This window comes from Mustela nivalis, assembly GCF_964662115.1.
Source record: "Mustela nivalis genome assembly, chromosome: 18".
NCBI classification, from domain to species: domain Eukaryota; kingdom Metazoa; phylum Chordata; class Mammalia; order Carnivora; family Mustelidae; genus Mustela; species Mustela nivalis.
This window is the reverse complement of record NC_139037.1, coordinates 47,303,520-47,322,879: the sequence shown is the minus strand read 5'-3', so window position 1 is coordinate 47,322,879 and position 19,360 is coordinate 47,303,520. Positions and strand designations below refer to the sequence as shown.

At 46.6% G+C, this 19,360-nt stretch overlaps 2 protein-coding genes across 2 annotated transcripts; both read left to right on the top strand.

Annotated features, from left to right (window-relative positions):
* Positions 1-5,984: 5,984 nt before the first annotated feature.
* Positions 5,985-11,744, top strand: ZSCAN4 (zinc finger and SCAN domain containing 4; the record flags this gene model as incomplete). Its single annotated transcript, XM_082711122.1, has 4 exons — positions 5,985-6,380; positions 6,939-7,104; positions 7,190-7,897; positions 11,605-11,744. The coding sequence occupies 4 exons, from the start codon at positions 5,985-5,987 to the stop codon at positions 11,742-11,744; spliced, it is 1,410 nt and encodes a 469-aa protein (XP_082567248.1).
* A 91-nt stretch (positions 11,745-11,835) lies between these two features.
* On the top strand, positions 11,836-18,125 carry LOC309852622 (uncharacterized protein). The gene is made up of 4 exons (XM_082709673.1): positions 11,836-12,013; positions 14,353-14,411; positions 14,539-14,665; positions 15,967-18,125. The coding sequence occupies exons 3-4, from the start codon at positions 14,632-14,634 to the stop codon at positions 17,373-17,375; spliced, it is 1,443 nt and encodes a 480-aa protein (XP_082565799.1). The 5' UTR covers positions 11,836-12,013; positions 14,353-14,411; positions 14,539-14,631; the 3' UTR covers positions 17,376-18,125.
* The last annotated feature ends 1,235 nt before the right edge of the window (positions 18,126-19,360 follow it).

Below are 19,360 nucleotides of genomic sequence, written 5' to 3'. Positions count from 1 at the left end.
TCAGAGATCAGAGCCCCCATGACATAGACAAGGACTGATGGGTAATGTACCTATAGTCACAAAGCTCGTGAATGCCAGACTCCAGATTAAGAACCCTCCCAGCCTGGGCTTTGTTTTGAGATAAATTTTGATGTATAACATTATGTTAGTTAGAGGAGTACAACATTTTATTCAATATTTGTATATATTGCAAAATGATCACCACAGTAAGTCTGGTTAATGTCTGTCATCTTACATAGTTTCAATTTTTTTTCTTGTGATGAGAACTTCCTTTTTTAAAGATTTTATTTATGTGAGAGAAAGAGTGTGAGAAAGAGAGAGAGGATTAATAGGGGAGGGACAGAAGGAGAAGTAGACTTCCCACTGAGCAGGGAGTCCTGTGATCACCCAGGACCCTGGGTTTACAACCTGAGCCGAAAGCAGACGCTTAAGGGACTGAGCCATCCAGGGTCCCTGTCATGAGACTTTTTTTTTTTTTTAAGATTTTGTTTTATTTGACAGGCAGAGATCACAAGTAGGCAGAGAGGCAGGCAGAGGGGGGGCGGGAAGCAGGCTCCCTGCTGAGCAGAGAGCCTGATGCGGGAGATCCCAGGATCAGGACCTGAGCGGAAGGCAGAGGCTTTAACCCACTGAGCCACCCAGGCGCCCCTGTCATGAAACCTTTTTAAAAGATTTTATTTGACAGAGAAAGAGCACAAGTAGGCAGAGGAGCAGGGAGAGGGAGAAGCAGACTCCCTGATGAGTAGGGAGCTTGATTTGGGGCTTGATCCCAGGACCCTGGGATCATGACCTGAGGCAAAGACACTTAACTGACTGAGCCACGCAGGCACCCCTGATGAGAACTTTATCATGACAGTCAGGTTTTAATTCCATGGTCTTAGCTCTAATAATGCTCTACACCTATGTCTGTGTAGGATTAAGTGATGTCTACAAATGTAAGGTAATCCAGAAAGAGAACCTGGGGGAAAGGGCAGATGAAGAAGAGGACGTGGATTCTACAGAAGAAAGGAGAGAAAGGGAGGGAGGCTGATGTATGTGGATATAAAGAACCAGCCACAACACCTAAGGTGGGGCTGGAGGGGTGAGATGGCCCTGGCAAGACCAAGAAGGTCTTGGTATTTTTCTTGAGGGCAAGAAGGAGGAATAGAGGGAATAAAATGGAGAGTGACCTGACCAGTTGAGGATTTTAGAAAGTTGATTTGAAGCCTTGTGATAAATGAATTAGGAAAAGCCAAGAATGTGTTCAACTTTCTCCTATTGGATTTTTCGAAAATCTGCTGCCTCATTAACTGATGGGATCAGGGTGGCTGGCTAGTCTGATCAGAGCTTGACACAAATCATGAAATGACATCGACTAACAAATTAATTAGGTCTTTGTGTTCGCACATTTTAATCCTGCCACTCATATTTTTCTGATTTTTGTGGCATGAAATTTGCTTTTTGTGATAAAGATTTTATTTATTTGTTTGAGAGAGTGCAAGTGAGAGCAGCCAGGACAGGAGTAGTGGGAAGGGGCAGAGGCAGAGGGAGGAGCAGACTCCCTTCTGAGCTGAGTTCAATCCCAGACACTCGGGGATCGTGACCTAAGCCAAAGGCAGACGCTTAACCAACTGAAAAACCCAGATGCCCCTGAAATTTGTTTAAAAAAAAAAACTTTGGAATGTTAACTACATGCAGAATGGGCGAGAGACACTAAAATAGAGCAATAATATAGAAGTAGAATTAAATCTGTTATTCATTTGACATCCCAGTGGTGTGCCTGAACTTTTCCTGGTAACAGTGATGTGCAGACAGAAGTCAATATTGAGCAATGCAAACTCAATTTGATCTCTACTGGATCCTACACTTGAGTGGAAGGGATTAGAAATGAATCAACGCAACACTGTAACTTTGAAAAAAGCAGTGAAGCAGGGACAAATGTTTTTCACAAGGAAGGATAGTTGTTAATAGGGAAAAAACAGCAAAGAGAAAGTTTCCTAAGAAATGTATCACTGGGCACCAGGGTAGCTCAGTGGGTTAAGCCGATGCCTTCAGCTCAGGTCATGATCTCAGGGTCCTGAGATTGAGTCTCACATCAGGCTCTCTGCTCATTGGGGAGCCTGCTTCCCTCTCTCTCTCTCTCTCTCTCTGCCTGCCTCTCTGCCTACTTTTGGTCTCTCTCTGTCAAATAAATAAATAAAATCTTAAAAAAAAAAAAGTGGGATGCCTGGGTGGCTCAGTTGGTTAGGCAACTGCCTTCTGCTCGGGTCATGCTCCTGGAGTTCCAACATTGGGCTCCCTGCTCTGTGAGGAGTCTGCTTCTCCTTCCAACCCCCCCTTCTCATACTCTTGTTCCCTCTCTCTCATTCTCTCTCTTTCAAATAAAAAAAAAAAAAACTTTGAAAAAAAAAATGTGTTGCTGGAGGGGCGCCTGGGTGGCTCACTGGGGGGAGGGGGGGCGTTTGAATCCAGGGATCCTGGGATTGAGCCTGGCATCAGGCTCTCTGCTGGGCGGGGAACCTGCTTCCCCTGCCTCTCTGCCTACTTGTGATCTCGCTGTCAAGTAAATAAAATCTTTAAAAAAATAAAAATAAAAAGGAAATGTATCACTGGACTGACACAGTGAGCATAGCTGGGGGGCCGTGGGTGGGGTGGGTGCATCGTACAAATGTTAGTGTCTGAGGTAGGAGGGATTTTGACACAGGATGAGGTCATTTGTATGGATTCCCATCTGTCTCTTCTGTTTCATTCACTTTATTCTCAACTTTTTTCCAAGAGTTTCTTTTCTTACAATAACTGGCAGAACGTATTTGTACCAGATCATTGCCTTTATTCAATTGTATGTCCAATTATAATTTTAGACTCCATTTGCTGTTTAAAATTGACCATTTACTGCAGTGGAATGCTCATACAGAAAATGAAAAAGTGAAAGAAGATAGCTGGTGGATTTTTATAGAGAAACACTTCTGAATAACCACCTCTAAGATCAAGAGGTGGATGTTGCCAGCTGAAACTGGAAGTCTGGCATCCCAGGAATCGTATTTAGTTCTGGGTTGGGGTCCTTCTATGGAGCCCTCCATATATGTACCTACGCCAGGATCTACTATTTTTCCCAAAAGTAACCAACATCCTAAATAATACTGATAATATCGGGGCGCCTGGGTGGCTCAGTGGGTTAAGCCGCTGCCTTCGGCTCAGGTCATGATCTCAGGGTCCTGGGATCGAGTCCCGCATCGGGCTCTCTGCTCAGCAGGGAGCCTGCTTCCTCCTCTCTCTCTCTGCCTGCCTCTCTGCCTACTTGTAATCTCTCTGTCAAATAAATAAATAAAATCTTTAAAAAATAATAATAATAATACTGATAATATCTATATGCTTTTGAAGTGGCATAAGTGAGAATAAACAAAATGTATATATTGGTTTCTGCATTATTTCATTCAACATTTTGATTTATGGCTATTTCATGTTGTAGGAAACAGTTCATTCACTTTCAGTGCTATCAATGAATGATCATTCAATGATCAATGCTAGTCTTATGAATAATCATATGACTCTATGAGTTAATGATAACCTATTTCATTTAATGTTGGACACTTAGATTGTTTACGATTTGAGAATGTTATGAATTATAATGTTATAAACATTCAGATATGTCTATGATGTAGGTGAGTACATTTTTCTGTTGAACAAATGCCCTGGAGTAACACTGACGGTCACATCCTGAATACATAAACACAGACTTAGTCGATACCAGTCACAGCATTTCCACAGTGAGTACTCACCAGTAGTGACCAAGAGTTCTAGGTATTCCAGTCCATGTCAACACTCAGTCTATTTGATTTTTGTCTTTCTGGCAGTACTTTATAGCATGCCATGGTAGTTTTGTTATAAGATATCTGCCTTTGACAAGTATTTTGACCATTTTCGTAGAAATCAATCTTCTGTTTCATTTATTTGAAAAAGTTTTTGCAAACTCATTCTGTGTTTTACCTATATATTGAAAACATCTTCCCTACTGTGCTGCATTTTTAAATGAATAAATGACTTCACTTGATGAACACTATCTCTCATTTTAATGTAGTCCAGTATGTCAATCTTTTCCTTGGGAAAAGAACTTCCTGCTGAGTTCTTTCTGTATTGTCTAAAAGACAGCTTTTTCTACTATAAGTTCTTAAATATATTTTTCCAGGTGGTCTTCTAGAAGCTCTATTTTACATTTCTCAGATTTTTAAAACCCATCTAGAACTAATTTTTGTAAATGGGGTAGGATGGGGGTCAGGATGAATTTCCCCCTTTATGAATATTCAGTTGACATAGCACCATTTATTGAAGACAAAAAATAAGCTTTCCTGTCAGCACATGCACTTCAGTGTCATGTTTTATAGAAAGCAGGTGACCATATAGATAACAATCTACATCAGGCTAACATTCTGCTCTGTTGCCTTATTTGTCTATCCTTGTGCCATGGTCACAGTGTTAATGAATATAGTCTCATAATCAGTTTTGTTTTGTGATTATGTAAATCCTCAAACATTATTATTCCTCAGAATTATCTTGGGTATTTTTTCTAATTTATTATTTATTTATTTATTTTAATTTATTTTTTATTATGTTCAGTTAGTCTTGATTATTCTTAGCCTATTTATGTCTACCTAATTTTAGAATCAGCTGTCAGTGTTCACACACACACAGACAAACCACTTGTTGGATTTCCAATGACATAGCATTGAATTTATACAGCAACTTGGGGATAATTGATGTTTTCCAGTTGGAATTGAGTCTTGCAATCCACAAACATAGCTACTCCTTATACATATAATATCTGTAATATTGTGTATTTCTTTAAAGGGCTTGCACATTTTCATTGAATTTTTCTTAGATGTTTTATGTTTAATGGCGATATATAGAGTTGAGTATTTTTTTAACTTAATTTTCAGCTGCTAGTGTCATAATATAATCCAAATGATTTTGGCAAATTGGTCTTGTATCAGACATCTTGCAAAAATTCACCTTGCCTAATATTTGTAGAATGTTTGATACTTTCTTGGAAACAAAATCAGGACATGTATAAAATAATGATATTTAATATATTTTCTTGCCTTTTTTACTGACTAAAGAGTAGTCCAATGTTGCATAAAATTGGCAGTGGCCATCCATCTCTCAGTTTTAAAGGGAAAACATTTAAGGATGAGTTTGGGTATATTTCGTATACTTTATGACATCAAAAAAGTTCTCATTATCCCCAGTTTACTAATATCTTTTGGTAATGAACACCAACTTTCATTAAACACCTTTAATATATCCAAGGAGATGATTATATTGTGTTTTTCTAAATTCTATTCATGTGGTAATTGACTTTTTAATTTTAACCCAACTTTTCATTTTGAAAGTAAACCCCAGTTGGGGCACCTGAGTGGCTCAGTAGGCTAAATGTTTGCCCTCCACTCAAGTCATGATCCCAGATCAAGCCCCGCATTGGGCTCCCTGCTCAGCGGGAGCCTTTCCTCTCCCCACACATGTGCTCTCTCTCTAATAAATAAATTGTTTAAAAAACTTAAAAAAAAGAAGGTAAACCCCACTTGTTTTGTGATTTATTATTTTCTATATATGTCATTGGATTTGATTTGCAAATGTTTTGCTTTCCATTTCTACACCTATCATTTGTGAAGATCTTGACCTGTAGTGTACCTTTCTTTAATGTACTTATAAACTTTTATTATTAGGGAGTTGCTACACTCATTAAAAGGAGAGTGTTCCCATTTTTTATGCTCTGGGAGCGTTTGTGTAAGATTAGCATTCTTTCTTACATGTCTAGTAGAATTTATGCATGAACTTATCTGAAACTGAATTTTTAAAATTATGCCTGTGCTGTAATTAGTTCTGTATCTCTTCTATTTCTATCTTGCACTCTTTAGGTACTGATGAGCTGGTGCAACAGACTTCCAGAGAAACAAATCAGGAGGAACTGAATATCTGAAATTGAATCTCTCTGAGAATTCCTATTAAGGATGGCTTTAGACCTCAGAATCTCATTTCAGGGAGAACCATCTAGGAATGATCCTGAGTCAGAAAACCTAGAGCATAAACCCTGTCAAGGACAAGCCATTCAGGAGGAAGAGGAGATCTGGGAGTTCCCGAGGACTCAGCTCAGTTTATTACAAAACAATAATAACTTATGTGCAAGGCAGGAACTGCAAAATCTCTATAAGTTATTTCACTCATGGCTTCAGCCAGAAAAACACAGCAAGGATGAAATTATTTCTCATTTGGTCCTGGAACAGTTTATGATCAATGGCCACTGCAGTGACAGGGCCATGTTGAAAGAGAAATGGAATGCCAGTGGCAGAAACCTGGAGAAATTCATGGAAGATCTGACTGATGATGGCATGAAGCCACCTGGATTAGTGAGTAGAGGGTTTCAGCTCCTGTCCTGAGGGTCAGAGGTGTGTAAGGATTAAGTACAGCCTGTTGTAATTTCCCGGGAGTAGAGAAGGAAGAGTTATTGTAGACCCACTTACTAGTTCTCACCAAAGAGACCCTTTGCCATGCTAAGTAAGCAAAATGAGAGCAGATGTTTTATAGGCATCTGTTCAGTAGGACATAGAAGAGCCAACATATTAATTAATTTTAACCAGTGAGATGGTAGGAGGACTCACTAAGAAACTGACAGTAGAGCAGAAACCTCAAGAATGGGGAGAAATGCCTTAACACAAGCTCATTCTTCCCTAAGAAATCTTGAGTATTCATCTTTTCTCATTGAAAATGACACACTAGTTAGAAATTACCATGAACTTTAAGGCCAGCAGGGATAAGGGCAGAATAGTGGATGTGGCAGCATGCGGTAGTGGGATCTTGGGAAAGCCACATGAGGGAAGGTCAAAGCGACAAAGGCTTCTGTCACTCAACAGATCTATATACCATAGTGATGAGGTGTTGTTTTGTTGTTTTTTTTTTTTTTACAGGTCCACATCCACATGCAGGGACAAGAAGCCCTCTTTTCTGAGAATATACCCTTAAGAGAAGTCATTGTTTATTTCACGAAACAGTTGTCAGCAGGGACCTCAACAGAAGAGAACATGGGGACACCCTCCTGGACTCCCCAAGATACTTCCCTGGAAACAGGACAAGGTGAGTGGGGTAAGCCGAGGTACCAGAGGGATTCATGCAGCTCCTTCTTGGGCACGACTTCACCAAGTCACTTTATCCCCCACAGGAGAGAAAGCTAAAGAAAATGGCGACAACATTTATCCCATAAATGACAGTATTACCAGTCAAAGCAGTCAAATACCTTCCCTTCTCATTATCCGAGAAGAGGACAGTGTTTCCTTGAAGAATCCGCTTAGCTCCAGAAGAGCAGCTCTAGGCACATCCGGGTCCCAGGAAGGGGCCCTGGAAGGACCCTTCTATCAAGATGTCCTTACAGAGGGGGGACCAGGGTTTCTCTCTCAGCCGGTCCAGGTCACCCCTGAGCCTGTTCCTACCCACCAGAGAACTGAGGGGAAATCCCCATGTAGGGGACAGCAAGGAGGATTCCGTGAAACACAAAAGTCATACAGATGTGAAAAGTGTCCTAGGTTCTTCAGGTATCTCTCTCAGATACAAGCCCATCAGAGAAGACATAAGAACGAGAGGACATTTACTTGTGCTGAGTGTGACAAAGGCTTCTTCCAAGCGTCAGACCTACATGTGCATCAGAAGATTCATGCAGGAGAGAAGCCTTTCTCGTGCAGCATGTGTGAAAAATCCTTCAGCCACAAAACCAACCTTCTGGCCCATGAGAGAATCCACACAGGAGAGAAGCCCTACGAGTGCTCCCTCTGTCACAGAAGCTACCGCCAGTCATCGACCTACCACCGCCACCTGAAGACTCACCAAAAGAGGGCCTCCAGAGGGCTTCCTTCCACACCAGGAGCTTCCTCAGGTGCAGCTCCAGTGGAATGACGTAGAAATACGAATGCAGATGCGTGTATTTCCATGGCACTTCCCTGTTTAGAACGTGTCATTTCCTCATTATATTGTCCGTGTACTGTCTTCACTAAAACGTGAGGTGAGGGAGGAATTTCTCAGTTCGCTCACTAGAGTATCTCATGTGCCTAGAAAGGTGGCTTACAGATTTCAGGTAGCCAACAAAGAGTCTGCTGCATGAATGCACAAATGTGTAATGTTGGTACTTATTCCTAAAACCCAGCAACGTTCTTCCATCGGACACCAAGAGCAGCTCCCAGTGGTCAAGGGATGCTTTCCCTCCTGCTCCCCTGTCCTCACCCTTTGTCTTTACTGGGCCACATGAGCGTGAAAAGATAGAAAGCAGAGGCAGAAACCCAGAAATAGGTCTTATCCTGTAAAAGGGAACCTTTATATTTAAATGTTACATCTCTGCAATACACTGGAAACATTAACAGCTAAACTGCACCTGATATGATTCATGACCGCAAGTCTCAGAATGCTATTTTATTGACAAACACCATGAAAGTTCAAATGATTTCTGCTCATTTCTTCCAGAAATGGAAGGTATGGGGGAATGGGGAGCTTATTTGCAGAACTACTTTGAAAGGGAAGTTTGGAGGAAATGGAAAGATTCTGTGCACAGCTGGGGCAACAGCACTTGTGCTGGTTACTTGGAATGTATTTGTGAGTTGGTTTCTGCTAGGAAACTGGGCTCAATTACACTGACAAACTGGAAGGTACATATGAAAATGGCTTGAATCACAGAAGGGGGTATTCTATGGGGTAAATTGTGACATTTCTCTCACTGCTTCCATAAGAGGACTATGGGGCTGCAGATAATGCTCCATTGTGTGGAGAGGAACATTTATTTGTTCTCTTTCCTGGTTTGTCTCCAGGGGTTTGCTACTGTGAATATTCTTGCACATACCTCTTGGTACAAGGGAAAGATTTTGTTTGGAAAGACCTCTGTGAGGCAGGTTGTGAAATAACAGAAAATATATATGTCGGTCTCTGTCCCTAGTTCCAGACACAGAGCTCCTAAAGCCCTTGTAATTTCTTAAGTGATGAGAGCAATAGAAACATCTTTTTTTTAAAATATTTTATTTATTTATTTGAAGGAGAGAGATCACATGTAGGCAGACAGGCAGGCAGAGAGAGAGAGAGGAGGAAGCAGGCTCCCTGCTCAAGCAGCAGGGAGCCTGATGTGGGACTCGATCCCAGGACCCCGAGATCATGACCTGAGCTGAAGGCAGCGGCTTAACCCACTGAGCCACCCAGGTGCCCCAAAACATCTTTTTTTTTTTTTTAAGATTTTATTTATTTACTTGAGAGAGAGACCGTGAGAGAGAGCATGAACGAGGAGAAGGTCAGAGAGAGAAGCAGACTCCCCATGGAGCTGGGAGTCCGATGCGGGACTCGATCCCGGGACTCCAGGATCATGACCTGAGCCGAAGGCAGTCGTCCAACCAACTGAGCCACCCAGGCGTCCCACATCTTTTGTTTTAATACTTGGTCTTCTAACTGGTTCCTGATACAGAACCCCTAAGTCATCTGGAATTTCCTGAGTGATAGGAATGTCTTCCGTTTCAGTGAGGCAGTTCCTGGATAGCTTCAGGATGGGGACTGGTCCCAGGAAGACCAAATCATGAGCTTAGAACTTTCAGCCCCACCCTCCATGAAGTGGAGAGGAGCTAGAGATTGGGTTAGTGATCAGTCATACCACACAGTTTGGAGAACTTGGTGAACAACCACGTGCCAGGATGGTGACACACCCCCAACTCCATGGGGACAGAAGCTCCTGCACTGGGGACCCTTTCAGACCTCACCACAGCTTGGCAACACAAATGCACAAATACAGAGACTTGTGAGACAGGCATGCAATATGGATGCCCAAACAACACACAGAATTGTACAGTCTCCAAGGACCAAGTGTGATGAGGGGAATGGGTGTGGAGATAGTCTGGCCTGGAGAAAACAACCTATCCCATCTCTGCATATTTGGTGATGGGCTGGTGGGAGTCAGAGCAGAAAGTTGGGTGCATACCTTAAGTACAGCCTGGAGGCTCAGACAGGTTTAAAGATTGACAGGTGGGGGTGGGGGGCAAGTTGGAGCCTAGAAGTCTTTACACAGAAATGTTTGTCTCCAGGGCCGAGAAGCCTGTCTGATTGGGAGAGGAAGGTGGGAGGCTTACGGGCTTTATGGGAGCAATGGAAAATTTCTAGCAGGTTAGCAGCCATTGTTAGAACAATTTGCAATTTGCCAAGAATGGTGAGGAAGAGCTGTAAGCACTACGGTCTCCTGCAATTGCTGCCGGCAGGGATATGTGAAGGTCTCAGTGGCTACTCTCAGTCCTTCAGGGCCTAAACTGTAATAGTGACAGTGATAACTGGGTGATAGCTTAGTATGGGGGCACAGAGTGGAGGGGCCACCCAGGAGCCATATTTAGGTTTCCTCCCTCCATGGGGAGGAACTATTGCCAATAGCAGTGAGGGAACAGATGGTCTAAGGTGACATTGATGATGTGGAGAGATGTTGGGGTGGGGTTACTTGGTGGTCCCAGGCTTCATAGACAATCTGGCAGGTGAGGTGTTTGGGAATCCTAGCCCAAGTCCTGGGAGATTTCTGCTGAAGAACAGAAGGGAGCAAGGTGAGTGGGTCCAGGGCAGTGTAACCTAACCTAACTAGCGGTTACACCGCTGAGCAGCCTTGTGGTAGTCCCTTACCCTCTCTGAGAGATAGATTCCTCCTTTGAAAATTGGAATCATAGTCGGTCCACACTGTTTTGGGGGCTGTTGAATGAGATAATCCTCAAGAGAGCCCATCAGCATTAGGTTCTCATGAAAAGAGTGGGGGCCCTCAGAAAAGGGGAAGTGTGCATGTGTCTGTAGAGTGCCCTCTACAGGGAGGGAGACCATATTAGGACAAGGCTGCCTCTGTCGTGAGGACATCAGAGTCTGGGATAGTACTTGGTCCTGTTTGAATCAGCCACACATTTCCTAGGCAGCATATGCTGATTAACAATCAGAGAGGCAGAGATGATTATGAAGTAGTAGGACAGCAAGGGGCTGTGGCTGTGGGAGTGCAGTTGTGACAGGTGTGGCAGGAAGAGTGATGTGCATGTGGGGAGGGAGTGTGAACTCCTGTCCAAGGGCCCTCAGTGCCATCACAGTGAGGGTGAGCCCGTGTATGGTGGTGTCTGGGAAAGGCGATCTGGGAAACCCCAGGAACACTGCCTGGAAAGCGGGGTGGGGTGGCGTGTTGTGGCCTTACGCAGAAGGTCCGGAGCTTAAGTGCCATCGGTCTGTCCACCTGCCTGTTGCTAAGGGGTGACACAGTAGTCAGTGTACCATTATGAGACACTAATTGAAAAAAGATAATGTTTATTAGCTTCCACTAGGCGTGGACATATCAGTGTCTGACGGACACTATGAATAACGTGTCTGTTTGGTTTGTGGCTTTTGGGAGGATCCAGAGCGACATCCTTAGCCTCCAGGATTATGCTGACTTCCCTGGGTCCGAAATGTCTGCACACACTTGGGTGGTCGGCTGCAGAGAGCACTGCAAAGAAACACGATCACGTGCTCTCAAAAAAAAAAAAAAAAAAAAAAAAAAAAAAAGCGAAGCCGCACAACGGCCTTTTCCCAACACCACTCCCACCAGACGCCCAACCTTCGCCGCAGGACGTCGCCGACTCCCCGACTCCCGGCCGCAGAGCCGTGGGGACTACACCGCCCAGAATGCCCGGAGCCGAGCGACAGCGTCGCTGTCCAATGAGCACTTCAGAAGGGTTCTTCCGCGCGTGCGCGTGCCGTGCGGGTGAGACTTCCGGCTGTTTCCGCATGGTGGCCATCATAGCTGCTGTCGGTTTTGCGCGCGGGGTGAGAGGGTCAGGCTTTCTGCGTCCATACTGACTTAACGCTACCGAGAAGCGGCGAGAGGAGGCTCTGTCCGCGCTGCACGTTCGCGGATCCACAGCTTGGCAACGCGGCTTGGGCTGCCCCTCGCCGGGGCGGAGACCGGGACCACCGGCCCGGTGCTCTCCGCTCACGGAGTCCGATGGCGGCGGCCGCGCCCAGGGACCCGGCTCCGGTAAGCGCTCGTCCCCCGCACCCTCCCCGCCGCCCCCACCCAGACCCCGAAGGCCCGAGCGCGGGGCGCCTGCTGGCGGCCCAGGCCCCGGTGTTCGGGACAGGGAGTCGGGGGTGACCCGGCGTGTGTGAGCGCCGGCGGGCTGCGCGCGGGAGCGGGCTCCGGTGAGGGGCACGTGGTGAGGGGCGATGTTGAGCTGCTGCCTTCCCGGTCTTCAGGGCCGGGCAAGGGTATAGGGAACTTTGAGCCGGTGGACCCCGGGTCTTGTTGGTCTAGGGCTGGGCTCTCCCCAGTTCCCGCGGCATCAGAGGCGCTTACAGAGGCTGCACGAACGAGTGGAAGGTGGCCTGACCCGACCCCCACCCGCCTGTCTTCTGCACTGTTGTGTCCCGGGATCTTAAGTGCCATTCCCCAAGTTTTGAGTCTGGGGACCCTGGGGAAACCCCAGGCCCGCGCCAGGAGTTCTGTGAAGGGGTTTCCGTTTCTGGCAACCAATGTGCGTGCAAGGCTATGCGGGGACTGGTAGCGGAGTGTGCGCACGCCCCAGTTAACACTCAGCTGCACCTGTTCGGAACGCACCGTTCTGTTTTTTGGCGGGTGAGAGCAAAGAGCAGGGGACAGCAGTCGGGCCTGGAGTGACTGCCTGAGAAGTTGGGCGTGTCCTCTGGTGGTCATGCGAGGCTTGGGTATGCGCAGCTACCTGATGTTACCAAGGTCTTCATAGGATCCAGCCCGCTGTGACATGGAGTATAGACTGCGGGCTGCGGGAGGATGCAGGAATATCAGGGTGGAAGCTGCTGTCAGAGTTTAGGTGACGGTTACTGGCCCAGAGTGCTGGCTTAGGTGTCATTGGATTCTGGATATGTGTTTTGAAAGAGTGACCACTGATTTCCTAATGTGGACCAAGACAGGGTGAAAGGGAGGCTTCAGGGATATCTGTAGGGTTTTTGTATCTGCAGCTGTAAGAATGGAAGCTCCATTGACTGAGATGAGGGAGTTGGTACTGTGAATGATGTTGGTGGGAGATGTTCTGGAGAGCTCTGAGTGGATGCGTTGAGTGAGCAGCCAGATACACCAGTCTGGAACTCTGCGGAGCGGTTCAAAGGGAAACATCTAAAAACATCTTGGCTACTCTGTGGGCCCAGGTGAGTGAGCTGTGGGTCCCAGTTGTGAGAAGTTGTGAGTCTTCTGGTTGTGGTGGTAAAGGTGTTATGGTGCCAGGAAGTTGGGGGAGGAAGGAGGACTAGGACTGGATACTTAGAAGATGGTATGACTTCGAGATGAGGGATGTGAGTGGCTATGAAGGGAGAGTGCGTCAGGAATAGGATACTTGGGGAGGTGGCCAAGGTTTTCAGTGGAGGAGTAGACATGAGAAGGACACAGAAGCTCAGAGGACATGATGACACTCGGGCCTGTGCTGCTGGTGCTTCTCCAATTTGAACTCCATCAGGGTTTTGTGAGGACTGTGGTAGGGCTTGGGGTGTCTCATCCTGGAGGAATAAGGTCACGTGTATGTGCTGATGTGATCATCTGTGAGAGTCACTAAGCCTGGGGTAGGCCACCAAGGAGCCTTGCTTTGGAAGAGGGTCGGATGGACAGAGGAAGATGGTGATTGCTGAGTGGTCATGTGCTGCACAGGTGGAGGAGGACCTTGTCTGGTGCAAGATGCAGTAACTCAAGGCCTGGGTGTAAATTCTCCTCCACACTCTTCTGCTATTGGGAAGGCCTCCTACTAATTAAACAACTTTTTCATCAAAGGTGCGTTTCCTGCTTATCCCTTTGGATGGGTTTCAGTGCTCTGCCAGCCCATGGAGTTACTCAGACAAGCCAATCCCATCCTCTTACAGGAACCTCACCCTCTCAATCCTATGAAGCTTGCATTCCACAGCTTCTGGTTATTCACTCTTTTTCAGAGTGCCACCCCATGTGGGCCTGTGTGGGGTGTGGTGTCCCTCCTCCAGGCTGTGAATATCTGTGATCACTAAAATGTTGTCCGTCTCCTCTGTCCATGGTCAGGTGTCATGTGTTGACCATCCCCATAACTCTAAGGTAGGACTCCTGCCCTTAGCAGTGGGGTGAAGAGGAGGTGATAAAAATAACAGTGACGTGCTGGGGAGCCCAGGGAGATTGCTGTGGTGTGGGACAGTGAGATGTGGTGACAGTAGGCATGTGGCTGTGGAATTCAGGCTCGAGAACAATGTGTACTTGGGGAGGGAGTATGCCTTATTGATGCCAGGGCCCTGGTTTTCAGCAGAATAACCCAGATGGCCAGGAGGATCCGTCTGTGCCAGGTCCACAACTTAGATATTCAGTCATCTACCTGCATCTTGTTTCAGCAGGACTCTCTGATCAGTGGGCCCACGAGGAGACAGTGGCATCACGGCATCCAGGCACTGGGGTGTGGTTTTTCTTCTCAGTTGGGATGATCAGGGGAGGATGGGCATAGGGTAGATGTGGGTGGGAAAAGGGATATGGGTTCTTGGGAGAGGATCTTTCTGTGGTTTCATCTGTCCCCATCCTGCCAGGGCAGGGTGACCTTTGAAGACGTGGCTGTGTACTTCTCCTGGGAGGAATGGGGTCTCCTTGATGAGGCTCAGAGATGTCTGTACCAGGATGTGATGCTGGAGAACTTGGCACTTATAACCTCCTTGGGTAAGACACTCAACCCCATCCCTGTGGCCTGAGCTAGTCTCTGACCTTCCCTTGGTCCCCAGGAACAGTCTATCTTGACATAGGGACCATGAGCCACAGGTTCCTTCCCCAGTTCCAGGGGTAGGTGCTGTGGTTGGTAAGGCTGAGGTCAGTGCACCACCCTTCTTACTTGAACAGCCCCAGCAGCAGCCTTCCTGCTGAATTTCAGGGAAGGAATCAGGGTCAGGAGTCTTGCAGTGAACCCAATGGATATCCCCTTATTTGCCCTTTCCCTGACTGGGTTACTTTGTCTCAATGCATGCTCCAAGTCTATTTCCTTTCTCTGCTGAGGCTTCCTCTTGCCTCCCTGTGCCAGGACTTGCTGTCTCTGACAAAATTATTATGTTTATGGACCATGGGCTATTCTCATGAAACTCTCCTCCAGACTTGTCTGGGGACTATTTAGTTCTCTTTGCCATGGGCTGTTGTATGCTGAGTTGTTCTGGGATACCGATGGCTACTCAACTGTCTTTTCCTTAGAATTTGTACCATGAAGTTGTCATGGGCTTGCTGATTGTGGGAGTGGGGTTGGATTGGAGACCCCAGGGTGGTTCATGGTAGGTACATTGACGCACACAAAACACAAAGGCTGCAGAATGGTACCTGGAGGAGATGATGTCAGTGCTGTATTCACATCAGACCAGAAGCCTATTTGTTTGACTAGTATTCTGATGCCAGGGGCCACATTTCATTTCTGTCTTTTCTTCCCTTTTCTTGGCACTTTGCCGATTTGTCAACTCTGTTACTTGCTTCTACTCTTCCTTCTGGTGTGGGGTTAACCTCGCATTTCTGGGATCCCTAGCCCACTCATTTTCTCACCAGGCCATCTGCAGCACTTTGCACACTGGCTGCTGTTGCACCATGAGGTGTGCCCGTGTAAGCAGTTCAGAAAACCACCTGCCAGGTTACAGTCCTATTTCCTTGGGACTTGACACACCCTTCTGCACGGAATAGGTGTGTCAGCTGGAGATAGGTTGCTTTGGAAAATTGTTGGCAGAGGAATAAATTGCAGACCACTTCTGTCTCTGGGTCACACAGTGCATATTTGCCTCCTTCACCTCATGAGGCCTCTCCCATTCTCTGCTCTTTGGAGCCTGCTACTGCTGAGCAGCCCCATCTTCCACCTGAGCCATCTCCCTGGTCCTGCAAACCATCCCAAGCACTGGTTCCTGGGTCTGCTAGACACACATCTGGAGCTTGCATAGTAGCTGCCCCCTCCCACCACAGGCAACGTGCACTTCACCGGCATTTCTTGCTTTCAGGCTGCAGGCAGGGAGCAGAGGATGACGAGGCACCTGAGCAGAGCATTTCTGTACAAAGATCGTCGCAGGTCAGGACTTTGCAGGCAGTTGTGTCTCCCCAGAAGGCCCATCCTCGTGAGGTGTGTGGCCAGGACTTGAGAGACCTTTTGCTGTCCAGTGAGCACCTGGCAACACTTTGTGGACAGAATCTCTACAGTATTGGGGCACACAAGGGACAGTTGTATTTCGATGCAGACCTTCTGCACCAGGAGCAGCACACTGGAGAGAAATGCTTCAGAAGCAACATGGGCAGAGCTTCTTTTGTGAAGGACTACAAATTCTCTGTGTTAGGGAAACCCTTTTCCTGTGGGGAGGTGACATCTTGGCCTGTGAGGGACATCTTGGCCACCTCGAGATTCCTCCAGCATCAAGCCCCACCCAGCAGGGAGACGTCATACAGGAGGACTGAGTATGGGGCGTCCTCCCATGGAAGGAAACTGCAACGCAGCTGGGCAGAAGGCACAAAGGACTTCAGTTGCAAACACACACTTGCTTATCACCAGAGAGACCTCACTAGAGAAAGATGCTTCATGTGCAGTGAATGTGGGAAATCTTTTAGCAAGAGCTACAGCCTCAGGGACCACTGGAGAGTACACACTGGGGAAAAGCCTTACAAGTGTGGGGAATGTGGGAGGTCGTTTCGGCAGAGCTCTAGCCTCATTCGGCACCGGAGAGTTCACACTGGAGCGAGGCCTCACGAGTGTGACGAATGTGGCAAATTATTTGGCAACAAGTCTAACCTCATTAAACATCGGAGAATTCACACTGGAGAACGGCCGTATGAATGTAGTGAATGTGGGAAATCCTTCAGCGAAAGCTCTGCGCTCCTTCAACACCGCAGTGTTCACACGGGAGAAAGGCCTTATGAGTGCAGCGAGTGTGGAAAATTCTTTTCCTACCACTCCAGTCTCATAAAACACCAGAGAGTTCACTCAGGATCGAGGCCCTATGAGTGCAGTGAATGTGGAAAATCCTTTACTCAAAACTCCAGCCTCATCGAACACCGTAGAGTTCATAGTGGAGAAAGGCCTTATAAGTGCAGCGAATGTGAGAAATCTTTTAGCCAAAGCTCTGCACTGCTTCAACATCGGAGAGTTCACACTGGAGAGAGGCCTTATGAATGCAGTGAATGTGGGAAATTCTTTACTTACAGTTCTAGTCTCCTCAGACACCAGAGAGTACACACTGGATCAAGGCCTTATGAGTGCACTGAGTGTGGGATATCCTTCACTCAAAACTCCAGTCTCATTAAGCATAGGAGGATTCACACTGGAGAAAGACCTTACGAGTGCAGGGAGTGTGGGAAATCCTTTAGTCATAGTTCTAGCCTCATTAAGCACAGAAAAGTACACACTGGAAAAAGGCTTTAGGAGGACAGTGACTTTGAAACATTCACTGGGTCTTCCATTTCAGTGACCATTCAAATATTCATACTGAAACGGCTCTGTGAGTATCTGAATGTGGGATATTCTTTACCTAGGAGTCCAAACTCCTAAAAACACTACTGGGTCCCCCTTGACGAAGGCCCGTGAGTGTGGAGAATGTGGAAAATGGCTAACCAAAGGCTAACCTCATCACACCCCAGAGAACTCGTGAAAGCCCTTACAAAAGCCTTGAAAATGAGAAAACCTTCTACTGAAGGACTTGACGTCATAGGAGTTCACAAATTTCAAATGGGACAACTACCTTAACTGCGCAGGTATTTATTTGATGAGAGTAACAGCACTGGAGGAAATCCCTCATGAAGGTGCCATTTGCCTGCATTGACATTCATACATTCAAACATCGACATAAATCCCAGGTATGTAGCAGCTGCACTGCAGTCTTTGAACCTGCCCAGGGCCGTATCCTGGTGTCAGGACAATTGCTGGAGGACTGATGAGCAGCCTGAGCACTTACTCCTTCCCCATTTTTCTTCTCTGAGAGGGCATGGATCTCGCCCAGTTTTGTCCTAGAGGACTGTTGGTGATTTGAAAAGGAGGATGGCATATCAGGGATGTATCATCCTTGTGAAACTCTGAAGGCATTTCCCCAGCCTCCAAATCACCAACCCAGAAACAGTCTGCCTCCCATTGCTCTTGCTGTACGACAATAAAGACCATATTTTTTAAGCCACCATTGATCTTGGGGATTCTGTTCACTCTGTGTGTGTTGAAATTAACTGTGTTTGTGGGCATGAAGGGGTGAAGAGAGTTGTGTGCCTCAGAGGGGACTGTATGATGGCAGAAGACAGCTCCTCAGCTTTGACCGAGTTTGCATGGCTGCTTCAAGCCTTTAAGGAAAGACTGCAGGGCTCTGTGGTCCTGAGTTATAGCTGGATGCCAGAATGTTTTGTGGGGTCACCCAGAGTGGGAGCTGTTTTAGCCTGAAGTGGGGGCTGCTGTTGGTTGTTGATTCACAGCCTTTAGTGCTTTTGAGCAAATGGTCTTGTTTTCTTATTCACAGGGGCTATTGATGGTGAAGGAGGTCTATTCTCCAGGGCCAGCAGCAGCGCCAGGGGCCTTGATCCTCTGAATTCTGTAGCATAATGTCACTGATTTTAAGATTATAAAGACTAGGGACACCTGGGTGGCTCAGTTGGTTAAGTGGCTGCTTTTGGCTCAGGTCCTGACCCCAGCGTCCTGGGATCGAGTCCCACATCGGGCTCCTTGCTTGGCGGGGAGCCTGCTTCTCCCTCAGCCTCTGCTTGCCATGCTGTTGCCTGTGCTCGCTCATTCTCTCTCTCTCTGACAAAAAAATAAATCAAATCTTTAAAAAAAAAAAAGATTATAAGGACCAGGGGAATGACCGTTGGTCCAGAAACACTGGATTAATAGAGAGTGCAGGAGACCAATAAACAGGTTGCAGTGTACCTGTTTGGAAAGGGCATGCACAGTGTTTAGGTGGGAGGACTGTGAAGGATGAGCGGGTAGAGAAATTCTCAGGACCCCGAGATGGATGTATCTTGTGTAGGGCCTGTCAGGAGAAAGTACGCTATAGGTTTTGTGGATTCCTTGGTCCGTCTGGGTTGTCCACCAAAGGCATGGTTGTGCATGGCAGCGAAGCAAGGACAGAGATGGGAGAGATCTCTTGGTGCAGCCATGAGGTCTTTGTGACTCAGCCAGTATCCATGTTGAATGAACTGGGAATGCCTTCACCACTCACCTGTTTGTACAGGTGTCTTCTGATGAGGAGAAAGGTGGTGGAGTCCGTATGGTGGCCAGACCTAATCTTGTAAAGCGTAGAGAACCCAACTTAATTTGAACCGTGTTGTTAAGTTTCAGTAAGGTACAAATGACATGAAATGCCCAATATTAAATTGTGCAGTTTGACACTGACTTTCACATAAGCCCATGAGGCCATCAGTCATGATAAT